This window comes from Neovison vison, chromosome 1 (genome assembly GCF_020171115.1).
Source record: "Neovison vison isolate M4711 chromosome 1, ASM_NN_V1, whole genome shotgun sequence".
In the NCBI taxonomy this organism is placed as follows: Eukaryota; Metazoa; Chordata; class Mammalia; order Carnivora; family Mustelidae; genus Neogale; species Neogale vison.
In genome coordinates, this window is record NC_058091.1 from 279039843 (window position 1) to 279057054 (window position 17212).

The following is a 17212-nucleotide window of genomic DNA, read 5'->3' on the forward strand; positions in this document are numbered from 1 at the left end:
GCTACTTCTCCGCCATCTTGACTCCTCGGGGAGTGAGAGAATCTTAAGCATGGAGCCTAGTATAGAGCCTGACATGGGTGGGGGTGGGGTGGTGGTTGATCTCATCATGGAGATCATGACCCGAGCCAAAATCAAGAGTTGAAGACTTAACAGACTGTGCCTAAAATAGCACACTTTTTTTCTTTAAACCTCATTCAACTTTAGTTAAATACATTTACATTTCTTGTGGATAAGTAATTTAGAAACATTGAAGTTTTTACCACAATCTGTTCTGTAAAGCATCCTTTCTACTTGCAACCAAATAAAGCAAGGCCCTAGAAATTGAGTTAAGTATTACATGATAGTGGAATAAATAAATAAAATTAGATCTATGTGAAAAGTCTTGCTTTTTATAAGCTATGTTGTGTGTTATTTCATTCTTTCCATGTGCATTATACATAATTAATACATATTAGGATCTGGCTCTATTGGGTCCTCAAGTTGGAATAAAAAGTTAGGAAGCATGAACTAAGAGAGAATTTCTGTCTTTTTTTTTTCCCTCAAAATGTTATCCATTTATTTATTTGTCAGAGAAAGAGAGCACAAGCAGACAGAGAGGCAGGCAGAGGCAGAGAGAGAAGCAGGCTCCCCACCGAGCAAGGAGCCCGATGTGGGACTCGATCCCAGGACCCCAGGACCATGACCCTGAGTTGAAGGCAGTGGCCCAACCAACAGAGCCACCCAGGCATCCCAAGAATTTCTGTCTTTATGGAGTTGCTATTCCTGCAGAGATTCTTGCATTTTGACAAGCAGGAAAACAGAGATAATCTATGGAAGAGCACGACAGCACCTGTTTTGTTTGTCTTATGAAATTTTAATTAAAAATAAAAGAATAGTCTGAATCCTTGGGATATCTAATAATGTGACACTTGGACTAGTCGAAAGAAGTATCATAATCAAAGACTCTTGTGGTGGCTGGAAAAGGAAAAATAAGAACATGTGTCATGGTGCTTATTAAATAACCAAATAGAGAGAGATGAAGGGCGGAAGTGGCTTGCTTCCAAGTATGACTTGTAAGCTGAGGAGTGTTCTATATGGGGCAGTAGGAAGCATACATAATATTATACTGTACACTAATCAACTCTGAATATAGCTGTGCACACTCCAATCTGGACAGTCTACTACTATTTTCTTTAGAAGTTAAATCAATCATTTACAGTAGTTTTAATTTGATGAGAAAAATGTCCTCTTAATTTCAAAGTTATGTTTCATCATAGACTATTATTTTACTCCTTTCTTTCACTGAGGTATTTCTTGATTGTGTTACCACTGGCCCTTTTCTGGTCCAGTTTTTTCCTACTCAGTTTGTTCCACAGTCAACCTCTCAGTGATATGCTTCAAGCCCCCATGTTTCCCTGGTGTCCTTGTCAGTACAGCACATTTGTCTTGTTCTTCATACAGCCCTAGTTATACTACCTCATCTACTTTATGCTGCTTGAGAATGCTGAGAACTTGAGGGAATTAGGATGACTTATTGAAGTGTAAGTTTAGAGGCACCTGAGTGGCTCAGTCGGTTAAGTGTCAGCCTTTGGCTCAGGTCATGATCCCAGGGTTGGATCAAGGTCCTCCTTGCTCAGCGGGAGCCTGCTTCTCTCTCTCTCTGCCTGCCACTCCCCCTGCTTGTACTCTCCCTTTCTCTCTCAAATAAATAAAATCTTTAAAAAAAGAAGAAGAAGAAAGAAGCATAAGTTTATAGTTTGGGTTTCAACTATACTCTCTATTAAAGATGGACATAACATTTGGTGGCTTCCTAATCAAATTTTCTAAAGAACTCTGCAAACTCCTTCTTATTTCCTTTAAATAAAAAAGCAAAACAAAACAACAAAAACCCCACATTACTCTTTGTGGTTGGCCATTCTTTATTAAAAAGCCATATAGTATGGACTTGTTTAATATCCATTTTCGCCACTTGAAATTTTTCCTTTATCTGATTTGATCTCAGTGTCTTTTATCTTTCTCTTCAGTGCCTAGGGTTCATAGATGGTTAAAAAAGTATTCTGCCAGATGAATTTATTTCCAAATATAAGCTATGGGCAAGAAACAATAGCACTTTATTAAACTAGCTGCATACACATCTGAACTTAAAAATATGCAATGTGAAATGATTCCTTTTGTGGTTATGGATGTATGTGTTCAGAACAATATACCTAAGACTATATACTGTGACCTTATGGCAAAAGACTAAAAACACCTAATATTCATAAGTAGGGCACTGGTTGAACACATTATGGTTATATAGCATAAAATATGTACAATTATAAAAGAACCAAGAAATATCCCCAGGTTATGATCTTGAAGATGAACTTTAGGTGAAAAAGTAAAAGTGAAAACAGTGTTTAAAATATATGAGGAAGGAAGGGGAGGAATATTAATATATGTATGTATTTGCTTATATTTTCAGAATGAAAGAATAAATTAAAATGTAATAAAAATTGTTTTTTGTAGGGGGGAAAGTGTAAGGATTTATTTTATATTTTTATATTTTAGCCAGAGGCTTCCATTGAGATTAAACAATAACCTTGTTGTTTAACCCTTAAACTGTCCTTGCTCCCCTTCCCCCAGGGGACTTACTTAAAAACAAGTCCTGGAAACCAGTCTCGGGTAACAAAGCTCAAATACAAGGGTGGATCAGGCCAGGTGGAGATATCCGATCAGTGCGGGGGTGGGGGTGGGGGGAATGCATACTGTCTCCCTAGTTACCAAGGAGTATGGGCCCCACCTTTTGAGCACCTTTTGGGCGCCAAATCTGACCAGGTGATAGGCTGGTTCATATGTCTACTAGGGTAAATTGTAATTCAGTTGGTCACCTTGCATGACTGTGCAGCTTTCTCTGTGTGTTACAGTTTCATTGGCCTCCTGTGCGTGGCCAGGCCCAACCACATGTCCTTTGCCCTTAAAAGCTAGTCTGTGAAACAAAGAAAGGTCGCCCTCTCTGTAAGAGGTGCGGCCCTGGCCAGCCAGTTTGATTCTTGATGCTTGGCATGAAATAAAGCTTTGCTTGACCTTCGCTTTGTATCAGTCTCACTTCTTTAATCACAGACCCATTATTGGGGCATAACAGAAGGAAGGATATAGGGTAGAAGAAACAGGATGGAATTAAGTAAGACCTTTGTGTATGCACTTTATTATAATTTTCTTTTAGTTTGGATTTTTTAGTGGTATATGTGGGTTTTTTTATAATTTTATATGAAGACAAAAATTAAAAATCAGTCTTTAAAAATTGGAAACCAGTGAAAACAAATGAATCTAATTATATATCAAGTTGTCAGAACCACATAATAAAATTACTTCAAACTATTATAAATATTCAGTATTTTTAACTTTACACTTTAGTAAGATATAAGGACAAATGGAACCAAAGACAAAAAAAAAAAAAAAACCCCTCTCTAAACTCTATTTAGGTAGTCTTACTGTTAGTATATCGATTTAAAACTATCATAGGTAAAATGTAGATAAAGTCAGTATAGATTATGTTAATGTAATTAGAAACCATATTTTTTGTGTAATGGAGGCAGTGTAAAGAATAACTTCTGTTATGTCTGCCACAATTGATTATTTATTATAGTCTTTTGTTATATTTGGGTTGAAATAACTAATAAAGAACTTCTATTTATTTATTTATTTACTTAATTACTTATTTTTTAAGAGAGGGAGAGAGGCAGTCCTGTGTGCAAGCACCTCAGGATGGCCCGCACTATGGAACCAGTGGCAAAGAAGATCTTTAAAGGAGTTTTAGTAGCTGAACTCTTGGGCGTTTTTGGAGCATATTTTTTATTTAATAAGATGAACACAAGCCAAGATTTCAGGCAAATGATGAGCAAGAAATTTCCCTTCATCTTGGAAGTTTATTACAAATCCATTGAACAGTCTGGAATGTATGGAGTCAGAGAGCAAGATCAAGAAAAATGGTTGAATAGCAAAAATTAGGACCAGTCATCACGTTCAGCCTCCCATCTAAGCTGTTTGTGACCTTTGTGGGGTTAAAGAAAGATGAGCACACCACATTGTGGACTCCTGGCCCCACAGAAGAAAACAGAAACTTCTGGTCTGCCATGCCTCACAGTCATTTCCCATCTATTATGCAAATCCCTGCTTTTGTTTGTTGGTTTCCTTTGGCATTTATTGTTAAAGATTACTGTTTAACAAATAAAAGACTAGAAGAAAGGAAAAAAAAAAGAGAGAGAGGGAGAGAGAGGTGACAGGTGGAAGGACAGAGGGAGGAGTGAGAGAATCTGAACCAGGCTCTACACCCAGCATGGATCCCAACTCAAGGATGGATCACAACACTGAGATCAGGACCTGAGCCAAAATCAAGAATCTGATCCTTAACCAACTTAGCCACCCCGGTGTCTCTGAACTTCCAATTCTCATAAAATGGTTTCATTTATTTAGAAGCTCCGTAAGGGACAGGCATGTCTAGGCAGGGAGAGATAGGTAGGGGGCCATGGGATCAGGCTCAAAAATTCAAAAATTCAGGAGATGAAAGGAAACCAGAGATAAAGGAACAAACCAGACCGTCCCTTCCTAGGTGTCAGAGGTGAAGTATTGTTATACAGCTACTTGTGATCAATGAAGAATTACCTGACCCTTAAAAGGAAGTAAGCCATTGAAGGTGTTATCACTAGTCCTTACTCAATGTGTCTATCAATAGAGATGTTAAACAGAATTAAGTTCCCTGGTTGGCTTTCTTTAAAAGACCATCCCGAAAAGCCCTCAGTGGCAATTCTGTCCAGACACCTCTCACTTCTGAGAGCTATTAAAAGTGAATTTAATAATAAATTCACTTTTACTCATTCTCCTTTGTCCATGAGATTCATAGTTCAACTCCATAAGAGAAGAACCTAGCTCTTCTGCATCAAAACAAGAAACTATGTATATGTGTAGTTAAAATATATAACTGCATATCTATGTATCTATATATAGTATACATATTTTATATATTAGTTTCTTAAAAATGCAGATTTCTTAGTTCTGCAAGTGATGATATAAGGAAGGAAAGTAAGTTAAAACTCAAAGTAAGTTAATAAAAGAAAAACTTTGATGAAAGCATAGCCATACTATTTTCAATCTATATAATCCTCCCATTCAAAAATTTAGGAATATTATTCAGCTATTAAAAAAAATGAAATCTGAGCATTTGTGACACCATCGATGGACCTTGATGATATTATGCTAAGTGAAATAAGGTGCAGAGAAAGATTAAATATTGCATGATTCTCTTGTGTGTGGGATCTAAAAACAAAAATAACAACAACAAAAAACAAGCTCAAGATATAGAGACTATTCTCTGTTTGATTGATGGTTGTCAGAGGTTGAAGGTTGAGGGTGAGTGAGGTGGGTAAAGGGAGTCAAAAGGTACAAACTAGGGACGCCTGGGTGGCGCAGTTGGTTAAACGACTGCCTCTGGCTCAGGGCGTGATCCTGGAGTCCCGGGATCGAGTCCCACATCAGGCTCCCAGCTCCATGGGGAGTCTGCTTCTCCCTCTGACCTTCTCCTCGCTCATGCTCTCTCTCACTGTCTCTCTCTCTCAAATAAATAAAATAAAATCTTAAAAAAAAAAAAAAGGTACAAACTTTCAGTTATAAAATAAATAAGTCGTGGGGGTATAATAAATAGCATGGTGACTATAGCTTATAATACTGTATTATATATGTGAAAGTTGCTAAAAGATTAAATCTTAAAATTCTCATCATAAGAAAAACAATTTTGTAACTGTATATGTTGATGAGTATGTTAACTAGACTTATTTTGGTGATCATTTTGCAATATATATAAATATTGAATCATTATGCTGTACACACCTGAAACTCATATAATGTTGTATGTTAATTATATCTTTAACAACAACAACAAAAACTTACTTAAATCTTCTTCCAAGATAAATTAACATGGGGTGAACTTATTTCTTCATTTGCTACATTTTGAAGGATCACTCCTATAGACTGTCATTGATTTCAGGTTGTACTTGGTTTATGGCCACAATTTTATGTGAATCGTCTTCCACTAGTTCACTATATAGAATTTATTTTAGTATCTGGTGTTAGAAAGTGGAAGTGGATTTACATTTTGAGTTTATATTTAGGATTTGGGAGTGACTCCAAGGCAAATCTGGGCAAAACTTTCACTTGCTTAGTACTCTAACATCTAAGAGAGGGTATAGCTTGGAATCAGTACCCAGCAAACGGGTGTTGAATAAAGAAACAGTGATTAACAGCAACATTATAAAATAGTTTTAATATATTTTTTTTACCTTGCAATCATCCCAAGTATATTAATTTACCAGAAGAAATTTGAAGTCAGTGATGTCCAATATAAATATTATGTGAACTGCAGATACAAGCCACAAATGTAATTTTAAATTTTTGTAGCCACATTTTTTATAAGTAGAAATAATGTAAAATTAATTTTAACAGTATATTTTATTTAGCTCACCACACCACAGTATCATTTCTATATGAATTCGGTATATAGCATTGAGATATTTTACATTTAATACTAAATCTTTGAAGATCAGTATGTATTTTATGCCCACAATACTTCTCAGTTTGAATAGCCACATATGAAGTATTCAATAACCACATATACAGCAGGTGCTGTGCTAAAACAGCCGAAGTCTAAACTGTACGTAAGATTGTAATAAAACAGAGTATAACTCTGATATAACTAATGCAATACAAAACTTTACATTAATATAGTGAAAAATATCTAAGTATTATTTAATTATTTTTCAGATTAGTCAAATTAAGTAGGTAGAGTTATAAAACAGGAAACAAATTTTCTTCTTTTGTCACAATTGATTATTATAATTGTTGGCCTGGATTAACGTGGAGTAGCTAATAATGAACTTTATTTAATTCTTATAATATTGCTTGCATTTATGTAGAATGAGAAGCTATAAAATATTTAAATAAATGTTTTTATTAAATATTTGTAAAAGAGAGCCAAAATAACTTGAAATGAGGCTTCTAAGTCCTTATGTGACTACTTTAAATTCACATGGCATAACAACAGATAGCAGGTAGTGAGTGTTTATCTGATATCTTTGAATGTTTACTGCAATCTGTAAGATGGGTGCAATTACCATCCTCATTTTATCAAGGAGAACCATTGTAAGGTTTTGAAGCATTGGGTAGAGCTGCTACCATGGAAGCCAAACCATAAAGCAGCCGAAGGTATATGGAAGCATCAGAGAAAAGCAGACCCCTACAAGGATAATGGAATAGACATACAGAAATAACTAACTTCTGTCATACTATTGGGTGTGTGTGTGTGTGTCTATCGGGGAAGGAGAGGTAGAGTAGAATAGGGTGTTCCCACATGGAACATTCTTACCTTCCCTCATACTCTGTTCTCCAAATAGTCCTCTTCATGGATTTGCAGCCGAGAGAAGAAACTAGAAGTAGTATCCAATACCAATGGCAAACTCTGCTCTCTGGACTCACACCACAGGCCCTCAGTGGACTCCTCCTCCCCCTGTGGTAATCCTGCCTCCATGATCATGAGAACATTCTTTTTTCAACGGTGTCAAAGTTGGACTGTTTTTCTCTCTTAGTTTGTGAGCAATTGAAATCTTTGAAGGTTTGAGTTCTTTTTCAGCATTTAACAGAGGAAGGAAATGACATTAATAGGCTGCTCCTTAAACCTGCCTGGTATGGCCTAAGGCACATCAGGTTTTTGTCAAATTCTCCTTACCCTATTGGATGGGAAGGTCTTGGCTGTCACCCAGAGATCCCTCTTCCACCTGCTGGAGCATACAGTTGAGAACTGGCATTTCAGGAATGAATGCTTTGCTTTGATTCCCTGTCTTTGTTATTAGAGAATATGGAACCTGTAGACCAAGAAAGAATTCACTGAACACTTAAGCAAACAGGCATTCATTTGGGCAATCAGAATTGCAATTCTAGACACGGATTTAGGAAGTGTGTACTGAGGAAGGCAAAGAGGGGGCAGAATTATATGGCCAAGGCTACCTTTGTAGTTCTCATTCAGGTCCTCTGTGCAAAACAGGGATTGAAACTAGGTTAACTGGAATTGGTTGGGTTAATATGCAAATGAGGGATTAAAACCTGCATTGGCTCTTTCTAAGTGAAGAATGCAGATGATTCAGGTGTCTTGGTGAGAGAAGTACAGTCCAGTCTCAGGGCTTGCAGCTGTGTGAAAGGTTTTAAAAAAAAAAGAAAAAGTTCATGTTTTCTCCCATGATGATGTGCGTAACTTTCTTCTCCTTTCCAGCCTCCCGACCTGACCCTATTTTTTTTTTTTTAAAGATTTTATATATTTATTTGACAGGCAGAGATCACAAGTAGGCAGAGAGGCAGGCAGAGAGAGAGGAAGAAGCAGGCTCCCTGCTGAGCAGAGAGCCCGATATGGGGCTCTATCCCAGGACCCTGGGATCATGACCCAAGCCGAAGGCAGTGGCTTTAACCCACTGAGCCACCCAGGCGCCCACTGACCCTATTTTTTAAAAGAGATTGATTTAGCTAGGCTTGCTTTGTGTTTTGAAATCTTCTTTTACAAACTGAACTTTATTTCCATTCCCAACTCACAGAGCTTTCTACTCATCACACTAGTATTGCGTGGGATCATTGGTTTCTCTTGGCCTATACTGTTCTAGCTCTGTCCCATTAAAAGAAGACTTTAGCTGCCTCCATTTTGCTTCAACTTTCCCTGTGGGTTCTTCTTTCCAGCTTGTCTCTTGGTTCAGGTGGAAGACCCTGAGGGCAAAGCATCTCCTGCAGGCAGCTGACATTACCCACTCAAACAATAAAGACTGCCTTGAGCAAGCAACACCCCACCCACAGGTGATTAACTTCAAGACAATGAGCAGTTTGGCCTCCACTGCCCACCTGCGTACTGGCTCATCTTTGCCCTATATTTTCCCTCTATAAAAGTATTTTCAGCATTTTGGAGACAGTCTTTGAGATGTTAATCTATTGTTTTCCACATGCTGGCCTCACAGAGATAAATTCCTTTCTTGTTTCAGCACCACTCATCTCTCCGCCTTTGGATTTTATCAACAGGCAGCAAGTAATAGAACCTGGTCTCCTTTTTTTTTTTTTTTAAAGATTCTATTTATTTATTTGACAGAGATGACAAGTAGGCAGAGAGGCAGGCAGAGGGAGGAAGGGAAGCAGGCTCCCTGCTGAGCAGAGAGCCTGATGCGGGACTCGATCCCAGGACACTGAGACCATGACCCGAGCTGAAGGCAGAGGCTTTAACCCACTGAGCCACCCAGGTGCCCCTAGAACCTGGTCTCTTTGAGGCCCTCTCAGCCAGGTTCTCTTTCACCCCTGTGCCCTAATGAACCATCTTCCTAGAATCCTGAAAGAGCATGTTCCCTTGGAACCCATCTCCCACTCACATGTGAAAGCATGCAACAGCCAGCACCTAATAGCCGTAGATGATAAAACATTAATGAATTCCTATGTTTTTTAAAAGTGTAAATGAATTAAAGAACAGTCATATAGTAATATAGACTCTTACCAATTTTTGGAGTGTATAATAGTATATAAATTCTGGAGAAAGAATGTCAGAGAAGAGATTACTTTGAGCCCGTAATTTGCTGGGGAGAGGTACTCCCTCTATCTACAGCCCCCTTTTCCAGCAGTCATATCAGCGTGATAAACCCTAGTGGACTCTGAGAGCTGCTGGGTAGATACTCCTGCTCTTAGCATGCCAATGACTAATTCCATATCTCTGGCATTTTCCAACTATCAGTAGAAGTGTTTTCAGTCAACCATAGTACTTATTATTTAAGTAGTAAATGATACCTTTTCAATTGTAAGTTTTATAATTTATCCTACTTGTCATAATCTATATTTACAGATTATTTAAAAAACAGTCAACAATGTGTTCTTCAGAATATGAGCTTTTATTCTGCCTTTAAAAATAAATAGATGTGTATGTACTCATTTGTGCAAACACCACTTGTTCCCCTCTACTGCCATTTCTGTGACAGCAGTATGCAGGACCATTCTTTAAGTGATTATATTCTGATGGGAAAACAGCCAAACAAAAACTGTCAGCTATTTCATATACTTGCTAAAGCTATTTAGGAATACAAATTAACATCTGATGTGAAGATTTATAAATATGGGCGAATAATGTGCTATAAATGTGCTTTTTATTTTCTCAGCTTCTCTAAGTTTCTTGCAAAATGAACTGAAACTTGCCTGCTGATTTTTTTTTTTTTTAAGGTGGATTATATGGCCTTAGAGCATTGATATGTGAACTGAATCTTAATGAACTGAAATGTCCAGTAATTAAAATAAGCAAAAGAAAAGAGCATAAAAGAAGCAAGACACCCCCCCTCTTGTTTTTTATTTTTAGAAGAGTTACTCTTTAATGAAGTTCTTTCTTGACTTATGAACTCTGAGAAGATTTTCTACTGAAAAACGATAGCCGGCTCATCACTCAGGGTCTTAGAGGTCTCATAGCTCTGCTTCTGACAACACTAATGTCAACTGGAGAGTGCCTTGCCTTTGTTCTTTTTGGATGCGGGAGAGGCAAGTTTCTGACAGAGACAAGTTTCAGTGTTGTATTTATTTGTCATTTTGGCCTTTCAATGGGTGTAATTTATAAATAGCAAATCATTAATATGCTGAGTAGTTTAAAGAGCTTTTAAAACCACTTGAGAATGGTATAAAGAGGTTGTTCTTGTTTTCTTGCTGTGACAAAGAAATGAGGGGAAAATATTAGTCACTGGCATGTTGCAAGAGGTATCAGGCACTTTTAATGTTCTCTTCCAAAGAGTGGGTTGTTCCAGTGCAAAGAAGAGTGAAACTTTAATTCCCGGGTCACACAATGAAGCACAATTCTGTAGTTTCTAACCAACAATCCTTGAATGTTTTTTCACAAAATTTAATGCTTTTGAGGTAAGGTGACATAAATAACAATGAACTGTAATAGCTTACAAGTGCTTTCACATTCCTAGTATTGTAGAAGTATGTTCAGGTATATGTTTCTACTGGAACAAAATCAATTATATTTTTGGTTCAATGCTAGATGATGAAATTATGACTATGTTAATTATGAGGAAGATGCTGTTCTTTTCTGTACTGAAAATAATAGGTGTAATCTGGGATGCTATTAGAGGCTACTTTGACTTTCTAGGGAATAATTGGGGCTTCTTGTGGACTCAAATTGCTTATATAGTATAACTCTTGATCTATGTGGTAACAGAAAAATTTCTTAAGTTTCCTGGCTATTTGATTTTGAAATGGAAGGAAACCCATGAAATATATAATACCTCTGAGCACAGTATACCCAATTTGGTTCATTTTACCTCTTATCTTTTCATGTGTTTGTTTCCTCTACCTCAGTCTAATTTATCAATGCTTCTAACTGGGCTTCCCATACCTACTCTAACTGCATTACATCCATTCTCTAGTATATGCCAGAGGGGGCTCATAGAATTCAAATCTAATCATGCCATCTTTCATTTCCCCCATTTTCCACCTCCCGATTAAAGACCTACAAATACTTTTTATTGCTCTTGAGATGAATATCAAAACCTTGCAAGTCCTACATGGCCTGATACCTGGTCTGGCTCTTGTCTTCAGTCCTGTGTATATCACACACCCTTCCTCTTCCTGTGTCTGTGTTTCAGTCTCACTGGGCTTCTTTTGTTCTTCTTAGGGGAATTGGTATATTTTGTTATTTTTTCCTGGAACACCTTTTCTTCTATTCTTTGTCTAGTTAACACCTTCTAATCCTTCATCTTTTAGCTCAGACTACTTTCTCTGGCATATCTTATCTCATGTCTTTTACTCAGTGCTCTAGTTCTTCAAAGCATATATCTGGGTATGTCATTATTCATTGAGTTCTGCAACTATCTCCATTCATTTGCTTCTAAATTATATGTGTCCTTTTACTTAAAATGGGTTTCTTGGGGCATCTGGTTGGGTCAGTTGGTTAAGCAGCTGCCTTTAGCTCAGGTCATGATCCCAGGGTCCTGGGGTCAAGTCCCTCATCAGGCTCCTTGCTTCTCCCCTGCCTGCCTTTCCCCCTGCTTGTGCTTGCTCTCTGTCTCTCTTGCTCACTCTCTCTGTGTCAAATGAATAAATAAAATCTTTTAAAAAATTAAATTTATGTTCCCCATTCAAACAGAATGCTGGAACATAAGTTCTAGGGAGAAGAAACTATACCCATAGTCCATTTTCTTCCCTGCATCCTGCATACATTGCTGTGTACAATAGTAGGAGCTGAGTAAATGTTTGCTAAATGGTTGAATGAATTATGAATACATTAATGAGTGTCTGAACAAAGGAATCTATCTCTCAGAAGAAAGTAACCAGATAAGAGATATGTTTTGGTGTAATATTACAATAAGTTGTACCAAGAAAGTTATTCTGAGATTTCTGGGACGCACTGAGGCAGTTAGGTGAAGAGATTAGCAGGTACTGTGCCAAGAGCTGTCCCTTGGCATTAAAACTTTAGGAATGACAATGAGTTCTCCAGAGGCCAAGATATGAACAATTGCTTAAGAAAAGACCATAAAGGGAATCTTTGAGCGTCAGTGTTTTTAGAGATTGCCTTGGTCCTTTGGGTAGGTGGATGAAAAGCTGAAGCTGAACCTTTGCCCTGGAAGAGAGAAACTAAAATTGAAGGGTTGTGAGCTGAGAGCATCTGCCCCAATGGAACGGGAGAGAACTTGGAGCAGAAGAGCAGAAATGTGTGTGGGTGTCTCCAAAGAGACAAGGATAGGGCCGAATCTTCCTAAAGTGGCAGGTAAAACTAAGGAGGGAATTGCTCTAGATGCCTTGGACTAAGTCATCTTTGTCATTTGGAGATAACGACAATTGGAAGCTGTTAGAGAATTGTACAAAGTATAAGCTCTTGCTAGCTACTGGATGGTATTGGAAATCAGTATGGTTTGAGGTCCCAGAATCTTGAATCAATTAGAGCTTTTGAACTGAGAGGTTTTGGATACACAGCACCAGACTAAGAGTTAGGCAAGCAGAATTACATTAATAGCAAATAGCCATTTCTAGGTCAGAGAACTATGGCACAGACTGGTTAAAGCCTGTGAATACATTTGTCTGTTCCTTCTGATACCTCTTTGGGATGATACTGCAGGGCCATTATTTTCTAGACCTCCATACCAAACATATATAAAAGGGTTTTTATGGACTAAACAAACCAACTACTTTAATCTCTTCCAATTTAGTTACATCCATAAGTACTATCTAAGTGACTTCACGAGAAAATAATGAGGCTGATAATAAAACCAAACAGCTGCCTCCTCTGTAGTCAATGACAACTTTTGTTTGTTGATTTGTTGTTGTAGTTCACCGACATCTAGAGTTTCAAGTAATATTTTGTTAGTTTCCCCATTTAGTAGAGACAATGGTTTTCTTTATGTTATCTCACCATACAACTTAGTTCTTTAGAGAACACTTGAAAGTGGCTTTCGTTCCATCCACTCTAATGTTCCTATATTTAGGAAGAAGGTACAGTTGATGGGCAAACCTTTGAGTCTTTATGAAAGTGAGAAGCTATGTTAGTAGTTATGTTAGTAATAATTTGATACACTAAACAGTTCTTCAAATGATATATTTATGAAGTAATTCCTCAGGGTTGGTAAAGCAAAGAAAGAAACTAATGTGTGTGAAGCCCTGATTTTTCATCTAATTTAATTCTTCAAGAACCTCATGGTGTTATAATCATCTCCACTTTAGAGACAAGTAAATAATGCTCAGGAATGTTGTGTCATTTGTCTTTTGATACACAGATTATAAATGATAGAACTAGAATTTGAACCTCATTTTATCTGCTACCATATTCATTATAATATATTCACATTTTCTTGGTTTTCAAGCCAAGAATAATCAGAGAACTAGGGGTAACAAAATGAATAATCACAAAGTAGACTCTGCATTGTTTATTGGTCTTAAAATTTCTTCTCCTGATGATTTTCCCATAGTATGCCAGCCCAGTATGCTGGACAGTCCTAGAATAAGGTACAGTGTACCTGAGGCCTGGAAAGAATGAAAGAACATAACATCGTGATCCACTACAGGCATGAAAACAAGTTAACAGTGGAAGTTCATCTCCTAAGGGAACATGATGCATGATGATTTTTGCTCTTGCCAACAAAAGTCCCTCAATCCCCATTAAAAACAAAACAAAACAAAACAAAAACCTCTATTTTGGACATTGGAATATATCTATTAGATGTTATTATGGCAGTTGAATATACTAGGAAACCACTGAATATTCTAGATCGGCATTTAGTGACAAGGCTAGCCTCAAGAAATACATTTAGGAATCACTGGTATATACATAAGTGTTTACCTCGTGGGACTAGATTGGGGAAAACAAAACAAAACAAAACAAAACAACCTTAGGAAAAGTATAGAGTTGGTGATGGAGAGCCAGGATACTTATGTTGGTTGTGCCAGAGGGTAGGCGAAGGGGAATGTGTGTGCAGCACACAGAAGGATCATAGTTGCAGCACACACTTTCAGTCAGTTTCTGACTATCATTTACATATGTTAGGTCTGTCTATTTAGATAATTTAATATCTTTCTAATAACTGAATATGTGCTTAAGCATACCAATATCTAGACACATAAAGTATAACTTTTAATTAATGTAATATTCACCAGAGCTGTTCATATTTCCTGAGATTGCTGTCATGAACTCAATCAGCCCAGTCAATACTGACATAATAAAAGCCTAGAAAGTATTTTTTCATTAATTAAAATGTCTTTATCTGAAGGATATACATGTTCTTCCAATGTTTTGAATTCTGCTATCTATACAGTATTAGGCAGAAACTGGACTTTTCTTGCAAAATTTCAAACAACCTGTAGTGAATATTAGTTATAACATTTACACAAAGATACAGGCACACACACACAAATGTAGTTTTGCAAAGTAGACATGGGCCAGAATAATTTAAAAATTAGGTAGCATTATTTACCAGCTGTGTTTTAAAAACTGATGTGATCTGTGTGTGTGTGTGTATGTGTGTGTGTCAGTGTGTGAATGTGTGTGTTTAACAAGCTAAGATTTTTTTTTTTAATTTTTGATTAACATTAGTCAGGATTTTAATATTAGCAGCTCTTAAGACTGATTATGCTTTGGACACCTTAGGATGTCAATCCTCTCCTCAGGCAGTCTGATGTATACCAGGGAGCCAAGAGGAAATACCTTGATTATAAAGTTATCCAGGTTATTTTCAAATAATTGCAAGTAAACAGGAAGTAATGAACTGACATTCTCAAATATTAAAAAAAAATTGTCCTATTGTTTCTGTGATTTGCAAAGTTACTATAGCAATTACTGCTTGTTTATTCAAGGGTCGCTTAATTTATACAAGCAAACTTTCCTTTCTGCTTGATGACAGTTTTCTCCTACTTTTGGCTATACCAAGTAATTTGTAGTCAGCCTTCACCATGTTAAGGGATGTCATAAAACAGAGTTTGTGCATATCATGTGGGGCCATTCTCTTCACCAAATCCTGTATCTCTTGAAGTAGTATGCACCTCCTGTTAAGGTCAGATGGCTTAGATTTATAATGGGGGAAAAAGCCTCTGGATTTAATCTAAGTGATGGCTCACGATCTTCCCTATATTTAATACCTGTCTGGGAGATGGCACTGACATTGCTTATGACAGGAAGACAGGAAACAGAAAACCACACTGAAACACTGTACTTAGTCTTAACTTTTTCATTGCAAGAATAAAGAATATAATCTTCAAAAATGCTTGGGAGATCAACAAACATTATTAAGAACCAAAATGATAAGGATATAAACATTTAAGATGTTTAGTTATGGAAGAGAAACTCTTGTTATTAAAGGATCTTGAGAAGATGTCGCTCAGAAGAAAGTAAGGTTCTAGTGCCATCTCTGCTTGTTTAGGACCCAAAAAGCTGCTGACACTGACTGCCACACTTCAGGTTCCTCCCTGCCCAGTTCTTGACTAAACCGAGGCAACCTAGATATATCTTGGGATCCCCATTTATACTGGCCAATAGGTGTCTGGAGTAATTAGTTCTGGTAGGCCTGGGGGACTTCAGAGCCACTTCAGCCCACCCCCACTCCCCATTTCGTCCTCCACTTCCACTGGACTTGAGCTGTTTGAAGATGTTCTTGGCTTCTAGCCTAGGTATTTGTTTGTTGTAGAGATCTTTGCTACAACTTTGAGTTTTATTCTGAATCCCAATATGGAGGTAGCCTCTAATATACTAATATAGTATAGTGATTACTATAGTAATTACAAATTCTATATAACTGATATACTAATTATATAATGTATACTAATTATAATTATACTAATATATCAGTCCATAATATTAATATAGTACATTAGTCTATAATACTACTATAGTATATTAGTCTGAAATACTAATACATTAGTCTAACTAATACAGTATATTATTTAACTTCTTTGTTTCATTCCCCTTTATTGTAATTGGAGATGATCTTGTATGAATATGTGTGGAGAAATAGGTGAGATAATATATAATGTTCACAATGTATTGTGTGCCATATAGCAGTAGTTTATTGCATAATGACAATTATTCTCTATTTATAATGGCTAAGCAGGACTCTCAGTGAGGCCCTAATTCAGCTGCATCATCAAGCACTCAAAGTAAGGAGCTGTTGGCTAGCTAGGAGGTCTGCATTAGACAAAAGCAGTAGAGTAATTTCAGATTGACAACAAAAGTTTTTAGTGGTGGCGCCCCATTGTTCTTACAGGGTGTAAGCCAAATGCAAATATTTTCATTGCCTTTGACAGTGGAATCTCAGTCTTTTATATTTTTCATTCCTTTATTTATACTGAATCTGGAATACCATGAAAAATCAATATGACTCTTTGTTGAGAGCTTGATTTGATAGTTTTTGTATACTTTATATATAAATATTGTTGCTGCGGATCTATATGATTTAAACTTAAGGTAATATTCCATTTATAAAGAACTACATCTCAACAGCCATGCTGAGTAGTTTCAACCTCCTCCAGCCACTATCTCCAAATTAAAAAAGCAGTTTCATTCTTTGATTACACAGGTTGAGGATCCAATTGGTATCTCTTAGCAATACTTTCCCACTTTCTGTTCTCACCTTTCTAATTTTTTCTACCTCTTCCATACTGTCCAGAGATCAATTCCCCAAGAATTCTATGCCTTTACTTTCTTTCCTTCCTGTTTTCTCTCCCTTCT

At 36.9% G+C, this 17212-nt stretch overlaps 1 protein-coding gene across 1 annotated transcript; it reads left to right on the plus strand.

Annotated features, from left to right (window-relative positions):
* The first annotated feature begins 3713 nt into the window (after positions 1 to 3713).
* On the plus strand, positions 3714 to 3969 carry LOC122902195 (protein CEBPZOS-like). The gene has a single exon (XM_044241321.1). The coding sequence runs from the start codon at positions 3724 to 3726 to the stop codon at positions 3964 to 3966; it is 243 nt and encodes an 80-aa protein (XP_044097256.1). The 5' UTR covers positions 3714 to 3723; the 3' UTR covers positions 3967 to 3969.
* Positions 3970 to 17212: the final 13243 nt, after the last annotated feature.

Coding starts and splice junctions, on each gene's coding strand:
- LOC122902195 (XM_044241321.1), top strand. CDS start 3,724: ATGGCCCGCACTATGGAACCAGTGGCAAAGAAGATCTTTAAAGGAGTT.